Below are 16,277 nucleotides of genomic sequence, written 5' to 3'. Positions count from 1 at the left end.
AAACAAAAAATAAGTGATTTTGTGTGGTTTGAAACAGACCCGTTGCCTAATTGGTCTGAAAACCTTAAAAAGGCGTTACTTTGAAATGTTACATCATGGCTCGTTTTGCATTATTAGATGATTTGGTGAAGCGTGCGCTCCGCAGTAAGTTCAAAAGAGCGCACTGATCCGTTTGGTCCAGCTTGTTCTGTTTGATTAATCCCCCAGAGAGAGCTGTGCCCCTGACCACGCTGCAGGCGCGAGCCTGCTGGTTAAGAACATGGGATTTATCAACACTGATTACCTACCGATGTTCTTAACCAGCAGGCTCGTGCACGTTCTCGTAACTTATGTGGAAGTCGAGTTAAAACTCAGAACATCAGCGTTACAATAATGCTCATTAATCTCTCTCTCATTTCTAACATCTTAATTGGGGGATAAAAAAGTAATTTATCCTCTCGACATCCCAATGAAATGCATATTTCTGTTTGATTTCATCCCCGATTGTACAGCCCATTAGCATTCCCTCAGACTTATTTATATTTAATGTGTACCCTGAAATGACTCCAAAGTCTTTAATTACCTTCATTAGTACTTCACCTGACTGTTCAGGCTTATAGAAATGAATTCAGATATCATCGGCATACATCGCCAATTTGTGATTTTCTCCTGCTATAGATATCAGTGTTTCCCCTAGGTTTAAACTCTGCTAATGTTGAGAAGTTTCACTGAAGTCTGATCCAGTCAGTTAGTGATATTTGATAAGGGGGCGTGTCTGTCCGTAAAAAGACTTCCTGGAAGGCTGGTCTCAAGTTTCCTCGATCCTCTGTGCTGAAAATGAGAGTTCTGAGACGTCCATCAACATGGCGGCACAGAACGACTTCCGGTTCAAGCGACGAAAAATAAGAGACATGAGGAGTAGCCATTCAGATTCAGAGCAGTTAGACATTCTTCATCAAACTGATTAGAGCAAAGTTAATGTTTGTTGTTTTTCTGTTATTTGAAGTCAGAATAAATTCAGTTTAATGATCTCTGAAATATGACGTGAAGTTCTGTTAACTTTGCACCAAACAAAGAAATGTTCTTCAGAGGGACACTTTTTCATTTCCCTGTGAGGACACTTGAGATAAATCACTTGAACCTTTACATCAGTAAACGTTGAATCAGCACTTCCTCTTTCCCCTGAGTGTGTTTAGGTCTTAACATGACCTGTGCTCAGGTGTGTTGGTGGGGCGTTGCTGTCTCAGGGGGCAGAAAGCAGCTGCACCATGGACCAACAAAAACCTGCTCTAAAGTCATGGTGCAGTATTTCCATGCTATTTAAAGGCTCCATTAGTAAGATGGTGAGATGCACAGACACAGACAGGTTCACATTGTTCTTCCACAAGGCTCGTAACACACACAGGGACAGATTACACACAGCACACCTGTGAGACACTGCAGTTCATCCAGGTGGAAATAACTCTTTAAAGTGTGTTTAATGTCTGCTGTTATTTCTGTCCCAAAAGGCCGAGAAAATCAGAAACTGCTGCTGCTAGATTTAAACACAGTTTACATGAATCAACAGTAAACACATCACTCAACTGTCTCTGACATGATGATGATGCCTTCAAGGACTCTCAGTAAACACATCACTCAACTGTCTCTGACATGATGATGCCTTCAAGGACTCTCAGTAAACACATCACTCAACTGTCTCTGACATGATGATGCCTTCAAGGACTCTCAGTAAACACATCACTCAACTGTCAGTAACACGATGATGATGCCTTCAAGGACTCTCAGTAAACACATCACTCAACAGTCAGTAACACGATGATGATGCCTTCAAGGACTCTCAGTAAACACGTCACTCAACTGTCTCTGACATGATGATGATGCCTTCAAGGAGTCTCAGTAAACACATCACTCAACTGTCAGTAACACGATGATGATGCCTTCAAGGACTCTCAGTAAACACGTCACTCAACTGTCTCTGACATGATGATGATGCCTTCAAGGAGTCTCAGTAAACACATCACTCAACTGTCTCTGACATGATGATGATGCCTTCAAGGAGTCTCAGTAAACACATCACTCAACTGTCTCTGACATGATGATGATGCCTTCAAGGACTCTCAGTAAACAAGTCACTCAACTGTCTCTGACATGATGATGATGCCTTCAAGGACTCTCAGTAGACACGTCACTCAACTGTCTCTGACATGATGATGATGCCTTCAAGGACTCTCAGTAAACACATCACTCAACTGTCTCTGACATGATGATGCCTTCAAGGACTCTCAGTAAACACATGACTCAACTATCTCTGACATGATGATGCCTTCAAGGACTCTCAGTAAACACATCACTCAACTGTCTCTGACATGATGATGATGCCTTCAAGGACTCTCAGTAAACACGTCACTCAACTGTCTCTGACACGATGATGCCTTCAAGGACTCTCAATAAACACATCACTCAACTGTCTCTGACATGATGAGGCCTTCAAGGACTTTCAGTAAACACATCACTCAACTGTCTCTGACATGATGATGATGCCTTCAAGGACTCTCAGTAAACACATCACTCAACTGTCTCTGACATGATGATGCCTTCAAGGACTCTCAGTAAACACATCACTCAACTGTCTCTGACACGATGATGCCTTCAAGGACTCTCAGTAAACACGTCACTCAACTGTCTCTGACACGATGATGCCTTCAAGGACTCTCTGTCCCTTTAAGCTTCAAGTCACCAACACGTGACCACGAGAGCTGAAAGGTGGCGTGCTACTTTACACGCCCACTTCACTTCTGAGCAGGACTGAAGTCCCTGCTGCTCTTCATACTGGATGTTCTGTATCACTGATAATCAGAATAATCATGATAACGATGATATTATATGATCAGAATAATAATAATAATAATAATAATAACTTTATTTATATAGCACCTTTTAAAAACACAGGTTTACAAAGTGCTTTGACAAACAGCAAAAACAAAAACAAACTAAACCAAACACAGAAGAACATAAACAACAGAAGAACATAACAAATGCAAAATACTAAAAATAATTAAATACAATTCAACAGGAAAGAACCCAAAGTGCACGATACCCAACAGACATATATAACCCGACCATCACAAGAACCATCATAAGAACCATCACAAGAACCATCATAAGAACCATCACAAGAACCATCACAAGAACCATCATAAGAACCATCATAAGAACCATCATAAGAACCATCATAAGAACCATCACAAGAACCATCATAAGAACCATCATAAGAACCATCACAAGAACCATCATAAGAACCATCATAAGAACCATCATAAGAACCATCACAAGAACCATCATAAGAACCATCATAAGAACCATCACAAGAACCATCATAAGAACCATCACAAGAACCATCACAAGAACCATCACAAGAACCATCATAAGAACCATCACAAGAACCATCATAAGAACCATCACAAGAACCATCACAAGAACCATCATAAGAACCATCACAAGAACCATCACAAGAACCATCACAAGAACCATCATAAGAACCATCATAAGAACCATCATAAGAACCGTCACGAGAACCATCATAAGAACCATCATAAGAACCATCACAAGAACCATCATAAGAAACATCACAAGAACCATCATAAGAACCCAACAACACGAGCTGAGACCAAGAGGAGAAAAGATTTCAAAAGATTTAAGAAACTAAAAGAGATAAAAGAAAATCAAAAGATAACAGCAATAAGAAGGTAAGAGCAGAAAAAGAAATAGAAACAAGTGGTTAAAGGATAAATAAAAAAACTATAATATTAATAATAATAAAAAGTATATATAAATATAAAACATAAATAGACAAAGTAAGTAAGATAAGAAATGACCAAGTTAAAACATAAGAGGAGTTAAGATAAGAGCATAAATAAAAGGACAGTAAGAAGTAAAAGAAGATAAAAATAGTAAAACCAGTAAGAAAAGACATTAAGAAGACGACATCACATAAAAGCAAGTCTGTAAAAGTACGTTTTAAGAAGGGATTTAAAAGAATTGAGGGAGTCTGCGAGTCTTATCTCCTCAGGGAGGTCGTTCCAAAGTCCAGGGGCCCTGACTGAAAAGGCCCGGTCACCTTTAGTTTTAAGTCTCGACTTTGGAACGACCAGGAGGCCCCCACCTGAGGATCTAAGACTGCGGGCTGGCTCATATGGTGTCAGTAGCTCTGTTATATAGCTTGGAGCCAGCCCCGTCCGTGTTTATCATGAATAATATAAAGAATAATCATGAAGTCTATCTCAGAGTCTAATCTCTGATTTATGTCTTTTTTATGTCAACAGGTGGAGGAGTCTTTAAAGAGAGGATCCTGCTGATCACAGAGCTGGAAGCAGCAGCTGGTGTGTTGGTGAGTCTTTAACTGGGCTGTGTTACTGGGAGACTGACGGACCAATCACAGCGCAGATGACTCTCAGTGATGCAGTCTGAGCTGCTCTGAGATCAGCTCCACCGTCACACACAGGACCATGACCTCGGACATTTTTCTATTCTCATATTCTGAATTTAAACTGCTTCATGACTCAACGACCGAAGATTAACTCTTTGATTTGGATATAAATGTTTCCGTTGCAGCGCCACCCTGTGGACATGTGTAGTGGTGCAGGTTATTCATTGACTCATATTCACAGATAACAGTAGAAGTTGATTCCACCTGTGCAAGTTAAAGTGTGAAGTTCTGCTTTTAACCACGAGTCGTTGGTCGTCTGATAATAAATCAGTCGTCTCTTTGTTGGATCAAAACAAAGAGGAGGCTTCACTGAGTTTTTAAAAGAACTACAAACAGGATGTCTGGATCCAGGTGCAGAGTCAGCACCTGAATATTTGATGTAATATGAGATGATATAAAAAGAGCTGAATAACATGCAGACTCAATCATTGATATTCATTCATCATGTCAGGGTAACAACGGACACGTTATCAAACTATCTTTATTTTTAACTTCTGATGTTTATTACACTTTGATGTTTGAACCTTCTGTTTTTATTATCTCAGGATTTTAAATAGAAATAAATTCAATCTGTGGAGGGTTTTATTTAAATAATAATTCATGTTTAGGTTCTGTTGCTGCTATCACTGCTTTCTGCCAGCAGGTGTCACTGTTTCCACAGTTTCCTCCCAGACTGATCGATCTGAAGACATTATTTCTGTGTCAGGAAACACAAAGAAAGATAGATGATGCCAGCTCTTTTATTTGTTCTTATGTTTTTATATTTCATCTTCAAGTTTAATGTCTCTTTTTGTAATCACTGCCCCCTAGTGGACAGGAGTGTGGAGCGATTCAAAGGCAGAAAAATAATCTTTGACTGGACTTCTGTAATGAAGTGAAGTGTGAAGGAAGTTGAGCTTTCTTTGAGTCTCTCTGTAGTTTGTAACTGAATACTTGGACTCTTCTTCACTTTAGAGGGAACATGTTCTCCACATTTCTTCAACACATTCTCTACGAGTTCCTCGTCTGATCTAATTAACCCCGTGTTTTAAGATGGGCTGGTGTTTCTGCTCTTGGTGTAAACCCAGACACAGTGATCTTTCTGTCATGTTGTTCATGTGTGTTACTCTTGATAATTCACTCAAATAATGTCTCTATATTCTACAAGTGATTTACTTTTTAAATAACTGACACCATGTCAACACAAAGTTTCACTGCTTCCAATCCGCCTCTTATACGACGGCCATGTTGCATTAAATAACATCAACCACTTCTGTTTATTAAATATCACAGTGGGGATTTTATTAAGGCTGTACATTAATCTTCTTTGAAATTAAACTTAATTTGACTCAAACATGAAGTTGGTGTTATTTTCTGATGTTTATGTTTTTGTCCTCTTGAGTCGTTTGTTTTCAGATGTTCATCAGGCTCCAGGTCCCATCGAGGAAAAGTTAATTCCTCATGATTTAATTCATGAAGCCGACCCGAAGTTTTGGATGACACAGTAAATATAGACTTTAGTTCAGTATATAATTCATGTCATTATTTTAGTTTCATTGTGGACAAAAAAAAGCAGATTGGAGCATATTCCAGACAGACACAGCCTGTCCCGGTTACCATAGTAACAGTCCCTGTAACTAAAGTAACTCACTGTCCCTGTAACATAGTAAACCACTGTTCATGTTACCATAGTAACAGTCCCTGTAACTAAAGTAACTCACTGTCCCTGTACCCTTAGTAAACCACTGTTCATGTTACCATGGTAACAGTCTGTCCCTGTGTAACTTTAGTAATTATAGAATTTCCCTCTGTATCAATAAAGTATCTATGTAACTCACTGTCCCTGTAGGCTAACCTTAATAACGCACTTTCTGTCTATCTGTAACCATAGTAACTCACTGAACAATATAATCTAGTTTTTTTAATAAAGAGAAGTTTTTTACGTCTTGTTTCTGATAATAAAAACATGTTTTGAACAAAATAAATCCACAGAAAGCGGAACAAAAGGCTGCCGCACCTCCACCGTCGGTAGGATACTTTATAGTGTGACACACAGCGGAAGTAAACAGCGCGAGCACCAGATCTGAACGCAGCTACATTTCCTCTCAGACTTTCCTGTTGTCCTAGTTCATCTTTTTTTAAAGTTTAATAAAACCACAACAATGTGTTCAGCTGAGAGTCTGAGAGAGTTTATCAACCAGCGACTAACGGCTGCTGCGGAAGACATTTTTGTAGTTTTTAAAAGAACTATCGTCGAGTACGAGGAAGAGATCGATCGTCAGCGCAGACTGCTGGATATCGTTTGGAAACCTCACATCATCTTCCACAGAGCAGGGGAGGAGTTAACTCAATGATTTTAAATGAATATACAGAGATGTTTGATTAGTTTTGTTCCCAGTGGTGTTACTAAAACAGCGGAGTGGTGGGAACATTTAAAAAAAACTGATTTCTAAGCCTAACCATTAAGTCGTGACATTAGCATATTTGTTATTTTCTCCTTTAATAAAACATAAACGCCATCAGTGACCTCAAATTACCACTGAACTATTTGAATCCCTCTAATGTATCTTCTTCATATTCTGTTGTTAATATTTTTAATGGTCTGGTGATGCAAAGTGGTGCCTGAAGAAGTGAGTATACTCTTAATTAGTCCCTAAATGTTTGAAGGGTCCCGTCCTAATCGGCCTCTGTTGTAATCAGTGACATGGAAAACTCCTGCAGATTTAGTTCAGCTAATAAATGAGCCTTTTGTTTTTACACACTGACACTCTTCTGCTGCTCCACTTAAAGGAGTAGAGATTGTTATGAAGTCAACATAAAGCTCAGAAGAGGAGCAGATCTGATCTTTTTAATGTTGACAGACTTCAGACTGAAACACCTACATGCCTTTACGTCTCCTCATTCCTGAGCAGTGTTAGAGGTGATGTGTTACATCTTTGTAGACTTTTATGTTATGTTAACATGTATGGACCGGACCCTGGAATTAGAAGTGCTCACTTTAGTCGGCTCCAGATAATGGCACAACGTGGTGTAGTTTGGTACCATAGCTTTGGTACGTGTCCCTAAATATTTCACATATTAAGTCGCTCACCTCTAAAATATTTGTACAATAATTGTAAGAGCAGCGGGCTACCTTTTGCTTCTAACTGTTATTTTTGGTTTGTGGTGAAAAATGAGAGAAAAAGTGATTAAAAGTTGAAAAACACTCTTTGACAGGCCCTTTAAACATTTCTTCTGCATCATATCTGGATATCTTTACCTGTAATAGTTGGTTTTGGAGTACCTCTGTAAACCTTTCATGACTTTAACATATAAAAGCAGATGTTTTATGAAAGAAGTCTCGCGAGAAAGTGGGAGAACGCAGGTAAGCCTATATTTAAATTAAACAATTTACTTCTAAAACTACAAGTGTTGAGACTCATCTCACAGCTAAATACATCTGTCATGTTTTAATGAATTATTATAAAATCTCGGGTTTCTTTCGAGATGAAAACGTGACAAACCGAAACATGACGTCATCGTCCACGAGATTTCAACTTAATATTTACAGTCTGAGGTTTGACCGTTAGCTCGAGTCCTCTTTTAAATCTAACTGTTTGTTACTCACCTCATGAAGAGTTGTTTTCATCCTCTCCAGTGAAGAAAATCTCCCTCAGGTGAACCCGGAAGTTGTCCGAAGATTGAAATGTATTAATTATTCGGTCTACTTTCAGGTGAGCATCAATCAGCAGCAGTAACGTCCCGCCAGGATAAAGTGGCAGGAAGTGACGTCGGAGAAATATGAACGGTTTTGTAAAAATAGATGGACCTTATTAAATTAAATTAAATATATTCCTTTTTTCATTTTACTTTTTAGGACTTCAGGGGCTCCTTACTTTCCCGTATAAATATATAATTACAAATAAAATGAAGTAATTTCTATTTAAAATAGTACATAAATATCCTGTGACAACTAATACTAAATGTGTGTTTGTAAACATTTCCTTCCTGTTTTCAAAAGATGAACCTTTTAAAACTAAAAACTATTGAACACCTTCTTTTGCAGTTTTCATGACACTGCTTTTTTTGGTTTGATTTAGAAAAATACCTTTGAGGAAACATAGAAAAAATATAAATCCAACAAGAATTGACTTTTTTATTAATTTTCAAGTCCAATTTATCAGCAAATAAATATTAATTAATCTGTTTTTTTATGTGGGCAAAATATGAAATTCATAAAACTAAACAGCTGAACAAATAACCCTCCTTTTATAGTTTAAAACTACAGATTTGAAAAACCCTGAACAGTAAAAGTGGTTTAGTTAATTGATTGATGGATGTTTGTGTTGTACAGTTATAATTATGTTCAATGTTTATAGTTGTCCTTATTGTTGATAAAAAGACGTGTAGATGTCTACAACATATTGAACATGTCTGTCCATGCATTTGATGTTCATGACTCTGTAATGGTAATTTCATCCAATAAAAAATAAGTTTAAAAAGTTGTATTTATCCTTGACTTATTTATCCTTATTAGTGTTTTTGCTTTTATTATGTTAATATTTGATGTTATAACTTTTGTACATTGAGAGCACAGTTACCAAAGACAAATTCCTTGTGGTGTGTGTCTAAGCATACATGACCAATAAAGCTGATTCTGATTCTGATCTTTGCAATGAAAATGAAATGTTGCTTTAAAAACGAGACAAAATCTCAGAGATGAACAGAAGCACCAGGCGTCAGGAGGTAGAGAAAAGGAGATAGCTTTACTATAAAGAAGGCGTCGCTAGCAGAAGTTGCAACATCTCATCATACACGCATACATGGTGAATATATTTATGCCATTTTCTGTTGAGTATGTACCTTACAAAAGCTGTTATTTTTGCGTGTCGAAGCGAGACTTTGACGAGCTGCTCTGATACACGTGGTAAAAACAAGAAGATGCTAACATGAGAAGTCATACAAAAAGCCAAACAGCATGTGATCAATCATTTTTTCAAAATCCAGTCGCAAATCTCGTATGTGCACCGGTCAAATTCTAAGACATTGCAGCATTTTGAAAATGAGACACACGAGAAGCTGACAGTTTCTTTTTTTTGTTCCTCCATGAAAGGTGAGCTGAGGTGACGCAGACAGTAAAAAGAGACGCTCAGCTCCGTGTGCACCTTCAATTTATCGTGCACAAAACAAAAAGGACAAGAAAGAAAAAGCACTGAGTTTCAGCAAGTATGCATAATTCTCTTTTCTTTGTAATATAGCCAGTTTACAATACCCCCCCCCCCCCCTGCTGTGATCCACTTGAAGGGGAAAGAGAAAGGCCATGTGGGAAGAGCAGGGTGCAGGTTTCCAGACCAAATCCAGGAGAAAAAAAAAACTTCCAGTGAGTCCTGTGAGAAAGTTCAGACTTTTGCTCCCAATCCAGTTTTTGATTTTTTTTTCTTCCTGTTTTCTTCTATGTCAGCACCGTTTTTCTGTTTTTTTGTTGTTGTTGAGGTTTCTGTGCTAGGTGCAAGAGTGAACATACTGAGAAACAAATGACGACAGAGAAACAAAACAGCCAGCTGATTCAAACTCAGGATATTGCTTTGAGTTTCTGCAGAAGGAGAGAAGGGGAACGCAGGATTTTAGACGAGGGGATTAGAGGACAGAGAGGATGGGAAATTGGAGAATAATCTGTGAATCAGAATTTATTTGAATGCGGTCGTATTTTCTGGATGTGCGTATATGCTACCTCCCATGTCAGGGGCCTTCTTCAGGGTTTGCAGTGTCAGCACTATTTCAAGTGTTCCTGCAAATTGAGACAAAAACTGCAGCTGACCTTTGTCCAAATATGGTCATAGGAAGGAGGGTCACTTACATGTGACCCTTCTGAACTTGAATTGAAGTTCCTGTGTGAAACTTTAAACAGGATTTAAATAAGAGATGCATATATTTGCACTGCCTCTTTCAGAGTTAAATGGATGGTGAAGCAGGAAGTGGATATCTGTGTGACTGACGAGATGCTATCGCAGCAACGCGTCAAGCAAGATAAAGATGTAACAAGCCTGTCAGAAATATAAATATGGTCACATGACCTCTAAAAAAGTGAAGGCAACTGACTAACCAAAAGTCAGGTTGATGTCAGCTTCTTAAATTTAGTCTGAAATGATGTCACGTCCACCTTTATTCTCCTGAAATGGGAGGAGCTATACTCCAGCATCGCAGGCCTGTTAGCTGCAAGGCATTATGGGAAGAGTTATGGGAGTGTATGCGGTGGTCTCAGAAAGATGTAGACACTTGAAAGGGGGAGGGGGGGGCTTTGTTCAAATATCTCAGAAAACGCTCGATTCTTCGGCCTATACTATAGCAGCTTGAGTTCGACGTAGCTACAACTGCAGGAGCACTTACATCTTATTTACATCATAGACAATCTAACGTATTCCTCTCTCACAATATAGAATCCAAACCATCATCAAACGAGGGACCGATCGACTCGCCACAGTCAGAACCATATTCAACAAAAGTCAAAGTGAAAAGGGGCGACACGGAGTGAGGGGGTGATTCTTGTTTCTTCTTCAGAGTGCAAATGTTAGTCAAAGCTAGCTGACGGACTGAACCGTCCAGACAGAATTGTGACTTTTTTAATTCCTTTTATTTCCGGATAAAGCATTTTTTAGTTTTTTTTACTCTGGGGGAATCGACCTTTAAATATTTACAAGGATAAGAGATTTTGTTTCAGGACTTACACGTACAGAACATGAGTCAAATAAATAACAAGTACAGATATGAAGTTCCTGTGTGCTGGAGGAGTTATGTTACATAAATCTGAATAACACAGATGAGCGTTAATACATCATGAGTAGGAGGAGAGCAGCACGATACACAGATCATCTTTCACTGGACGCTGACATGTTGTTGTTGTTTTGTTTACAGGAAACATGTGGGACATACTGAAGAGTTGAACGCTTCTCATGACGACACATCTTTGATTTTGGCTGTTTGACGATGATCAAAAATGTGTTTATAACAATAATTAAATTAAAGACTAATATATTAATACTATCCACATTATGTCATAAATAGAAATATAAAATAAATATGTAAAATACAATGTGAGCTGCAGCTGCTGACCGCAGTAAAGATCTATGTTGATTCAGGGTTTCATAGTGCCGTTAGGTAACAGTTTGAGTTCGAGCACTCGGTGAACGTTAAGTATCAAACTGAATAAAGACGTTCAAGCATCATCACCGACAGTCCATCAGTCTGCTAAACAGAGCGACGTCATGACAACATGTGACTTCTACCATCTTGTTCTGGTACTCAAACTGTTTTTTTTCTTTTTCTTTCTTCGTCTGCTAAAAAAACGAAAAGGTAAGCTGACACGCTTTTTTTTTCTCCAAAGGTGGCTGTGAATTCAATGTTTATATTTTCATGCTGTGAATCTTTTCTCAAACTTTAATTCAAGGTTTCTATGTGGTCTTTTATTTATTTTTTAAATTGATTGAATTCATTAAAACTACAGGGGAAGGAAAGAGGAGGTCTTTGTGCTGAGGTGTGTTCAGACTAAAGAGTTCAGGAGCGTTAGACGTGGTTCCCATTGCATATGAACTAAAATACTGTAAAGACTTGAAAATCATGATTAGGGGCGCCAGGGGCCTAGCGGTTAGGTCGCACCCCATGTACGGACACTATAGGCCTCCAAGTGTGCAACCCCAAGTTCAAGTCCAACCTGTGGCACCTTTACCTCATGTCATTCACTTCTCTTTCTCCCTGATTCTCTTCTCTACCCACTGTCCTCTGAAGGACAGGAACAGAAAGAACTCTCAGTAGAAGTTGATGTTATTAGCTCCCTGACGGCTAACAAATGCACACAAGCTCTTAGACAATTTGTCTGAGGTTTTTCCACTTTAAAGGTCACATATTCTCCTCCTCTTCAACCAGTTTAAATAAGTCTCAGAGCTCCTCAAAACATGTGTGTGAAGTTCCTTGTTCTAAATCCACTCTGATCCTGTATTTGATCATGTCTATAAACCCCTCTATTTCAGCCCTGCTCAGAACAGGCTGTTTCTGTGTCTGTACCTTTAAGTATGTAAATGAGCTGTGTCTGACCACGCCCCCTCTCTGGAAGGGCTTGGGTGCTTTCTCGCTCCATGTCCTATTGTTTACGGTGAGAAGGCAGACTCAGAGGGCAGAACAAACACCTAGCTGTGGGAGTGTCACCCACCTGGGGGAGGGGCTACTGCCCTTTGTGATGTCATGAAGGGAAAATCTAATAATCCAGGGCAACCTTTTAGTCTAAACACACCTAAAGGATCCCAGCCTCTCATGCTGCATTCATGTCCTTTGGGAAATATCATATCAGAAGTTTCCTGCTTGGAACTAATATAAATCTGTTCAAATGTGTCCTAAAGACTGATCGGGAACTTTGTGGTTGGATCCAGAGAATACTCTTGCATGAATCTTGACACGTTTTTTAAATCTCTTTCTCCCGTCGTTAGTGATTTTTGTTGTTGTTGTGGATTGACAATGCAATGCTTGATTTGGTATAAAAACACACTTTAAGAAGTATTGCTCACTAGTTCATGCGTGTAACGAAACCTCTAAAAGCCGACAGCTCCTGAAGGAAGCCCGCTGTAGTTGTTCCCATTTGACATGAATGCAGCATTAGCCTGCATGCTAACTAGGAAACCACCGAGTCGTAGTCTGCTGTCGTTCCTCAAAACAAAACTACATTTCCTCTCTGCGGCCTTCCCGTTTTTCTTGCACTAAGTTGCTATCATGCTCCAAAAAATAATCATCTTTAGATAAATGGGGCTTCGTTATAACACACTGTAAAAGGGGGCTCGCTGCTCGTGGTAGAAATAGCCTTCTGGTTTTTTTTGAACATCTGCACTACAACATTGGATTAGAGGTAAGAAAAACATCGTACAAGGCAAAGTGATTAAAAGCATGTGATTAAGCCTGCAAGTGGTAAAAAAAAAGAAACCCAAAGTGTGTACTTTTACAAAGCAGATTAAAACCAAAGACTGGTGTTGAGGAGGTGATAGTGCATAGATTTGCATGGCACTAAAAGGCGTGCCAGGACTGAATACAGCACTCGATGACTCGTCTACCAGCTGTGGAAAAAACTGAAATCTTTCACTGCGTAAATATCAATATGATAAACATATCTGCCGGCATCCTGTGGAGTTTGATGATTAGAAGCTGATATGTTACAGGACGGGGTGTGAGTGTGTGTCGGGGGGGGGGGGGGACCTCGTGTGGCGTCTTAACGGGGGGTGCTACACAGAGGGTTTTTTTTCGAGGGGGAAGGAGCGCACAGAAGCGGTTTGAAGATGTTTTGGAGCAGAAACGAACCGAAGAAAAAAAATCTCTAAAGGACGCTTGTTGAGGCCTCCGAGTGCTGAAAGCTGCCCTGAAGGCACACTTCAAGTCTGTGTGGGTAAAGGGCAGGCAGAGAGCACAGAGGGGAAACCAGTACTGTCCACTTTGTCCGAGCGTCACCTCCCAACGGGCCGTTCTCATCGAGCTGGAAACTTCAAAATAAAGGCTTGTGGTCTAACTCCGCTCCTGTTTTCCTCCCGGGTCTTTATAAGCAGAGGAAAGCCCACGCCGCCTCCAGACAGGTCCTGCTGCGTCTACTCTGTGTTAGTGTGTTTCATATATTAATATATTCATGTGTGTGTGTGTGTGTGTGTGTCAGGTGTGTGGTGTCAGGGTTTGTCGGAGCAGGTGTCATCTAGTCCCCCCCCCCCCCGTGTTGCTGCTACAGCGCTACGCCAAGGAGTAGATGGCGTTGACGGGCGAGGTGGCCTCAGAGCTCTCGTTGCCCTCCGTCTCGTCCTTGTCCTTCTTCACCGTGTACTGGCCGATGAAAGAGCCGTCCTCGTTGAACTGGCCGTCGCCGCCCTCGCCGTAGTCCACCAGGCTGTCGTCGCTTTCCTTCACGTTGCCGTCCAGCGACGTCTGGCTGCCCTGCAGAGGTTTGTTGTCCTCGTCGCTGCTGCAGAAGTGGGGGGGGGGGGGGGGGGGGGGAGGAGAGTTAGAACGGGAGTGGGGTGATGTTGAATACCGTCAGCTGGAGGTGGGACCGTTTCCTTTCCATCGGCAGAGGTTAGTCAGGCACAGGAGAGTGAAAAGTTAAGGGGATTGCAGGTAAAGAAATGATGTTAAAGTCATTTTTTAGGCTTTTCTCTTGAAAACTCTTCATCAAGTGTTTGTCGAGGTCACACACTCAAATTTGTTTAATGTTCATTTCTTTTCCATGTTTGCTTTAAAGGATAGGTTTGAATATTTTTAATTCTACATCCTATACTTCTGGTACAAAGTCTTCAAATGGGGCAACATGTTAGTAAGAACATGCTTAGACCAATGGGGATTCAACAAATAGATGCATTCTCGAATCCGCTGAAGCTCCGGGTTGTCCTGATCGAGCCCATTTGTTACCCAGATTTTGTTTTCTGTTTTGTTCTGAATTTTGCGATAGGCGCCCCTAAAGTCGCCAACGACTTAAAGCTCAAAATACATTCTGAGATTGAATCTTTCTGGCCTCCGTACTTTGCTAAAACTAACCTGTTTTTCTGATGGCAAAGTCAAGCGAGGCCTTTTGTACTTGGTAAATCTGGACCCGTCTGCAGAGAGGTCTAGCCTAGCTTCTGGTTTCACAACAAAGGGGTCAAGCTGACCGCCATCTCCTGAGGCTACTTCACTTACACTTACTACACTATCCCTTTAAGGTGGTCTGCTTGAAGCTGTGCTGTTCTTCTCATGTCAGATCGTACAATCTAAATCCTTATTACGTAATGCAAGACCGGGCTGTGAATAAAGAGGGACCAGTTTACCCATTTCCAGTATTGACCCACTGAAAGTAAATCCCGTAAAGCAGCCGATTCGCTGATCAAAATTTGCCGAAGTACTTTGGGTAGAAACTCGGTATGGATTAGGTACCGACCGCTTTGAACAGCTTTTCTCAATCATTGTGTCACAATCATCCATGTACAGTAAACAGTGGTTTAATATTAACCCTTTGTGTGGAGCTGCTTCGATTAAAAAATTACTCAAGTGACCAGCCAGGCGTGGGGGGGACACAAATTTGGACCCACCGAAAGCAAAATTGGTGGCTTTCAGTGGGTCCAAATTGTTACACGTCAGTGTCTGCAAGAGTGGAAGGGGACGTAGTGACCACCAGTTTCCTTCTGTCATATTATTATCTTCATCTCATCTCAGGAAGGCCTTGCACATTGATATGTAGGCACACACTGTCTTCAGGCGTGCATGTGTGAAAACGGCTTTTTCAGGTAGAATATAGAAAAATCCAAACCCATCCTTTAAAACCAGAGCTGCATTTGCATTTTTTTTTCTCCCAAAGATGCTTGTTGATCGAGGTCACTTTTGCAGAACGCTATGCAGTATTCACTTCTATGTTTTCAAAGCAACCCTGTCTCGTAAAAAATAACGTTCACATTGAACAGATTTTCTCTGATGTGTTTTTTTTTAGGAAATGTAACTCTGCCTGCAGTCATTTGTTTTCTTGTCCTAACCAAACCCCTCAATATAACGACTAAAGGACACACAACACAATCTCTCCTGTCCGATGTGACCTCATCCCTGTGACGTCGGTACGGTGTCAGAACAACACGCTTCCCGCAGTGGAACAATAATTCCCCCTCGACAATATTTCAGGCAGATATTACATTTCCTACAACACGGATTTGACACAGAAAATATGTAACCAAACTGTATTTTCAAGGAGACAGGGGTGATTAAAAGACATAAATACTGTCCCCAAAAATTCAACGCATACACATGCTAAACCATTGCCGTGTTCTGACATGAGATCCAAGCAGCTCCAATACGGCGCATTGCTTGATCTCAG

At 40.2% G+C, this 16,277-nt stretch overlaps 2 protein-coding genes and 1 long non-coding RNA gene across 22 annotated transcripts in view; 1 reads left to right on the top strand and 2 right to left on the bottom strand.

Annotated features, from left to right (window-relative positions):
• Positions 1–5,798, top strand: part of LOC132977140 (NACHT, LRR and PYD domains-containing protein 12-like) — a 40,303-nt gene extending 34,505 nt beyond the window's left edge. For 5 of the 9 annotated variants that reach the window (XM_061041566.1, XM_061041569.1, XM_061041568.1 and 2 more), the window contains one exon: positions 4,302–5,798. In XM_061041566.1, the coding sequence (XP_060897549.1) occupies positions 4,302–4,317 (16 nt within the window). In that variant the 3' untranslated portion in view covers positions 4,318–5,798. Of the gene's footprint in view, positions 1–745; positions 3,327–4,301 lie in introns of those variants that run through there. The other 4 variants (XR_009673769.1, XM_061041565.1, XM_061041563.1 and 1 more) reach the window with 4 other exon arrangements.
• On the bottom strand, positions 5,407–7,033 carry LOC132977153 (uncharacterized). Its single transcript, XR_009673772.1, has 2 exons — positions 6,153–7,033; positions 5,407–6,094 (listed from the first exon to the last, which is right to left on the bottom strand). It is a non-coding gene; the product is annotated as an uncharacterized LOC132977153 (long non-coding RNA).
• Positions 7,034–9,170: 2,137 nt separating this feature from the next.
• The window catches only part of nfasca (neurofascin homolog (chicken) a), a 138,340-nt gene continuing 131,233 nt past the window's right edge, over positions 9,171–16,277 (bottom strand). For all 12 annotated transcript variants that reach the window (XM_061041544.1, XM_061041546.1, XM_061041545.1 and 9 more), the window contains one exon: positions 9,171–14,405. In XM_061041544.1, coding sequence (XP_060897527.1) covers positions 14,177–14,405 — 229 coding nt within the window. In that variant the 3' untranslated portion in view covers positions 9,171–14,176. The remainder of the gene's footprint in view (positions 14,406–16,277) is intronic.

This window comes from Labrus mixtus, chromosome 7 (assembly GCF_963584025.1).
Source record: "Labrus mixtus chromosome 7, fLabMix1.1, whole genome shotgun sequence".
Lineage (NCBI taxonomy): Eukaryota > Metazoa > Chordata > Actinopteri > Labriformes > Labridae > Labrus > Labrus mixtus.
This window is presented reverse-complemented; position numbering and strand designations above follow the sequence as displayed.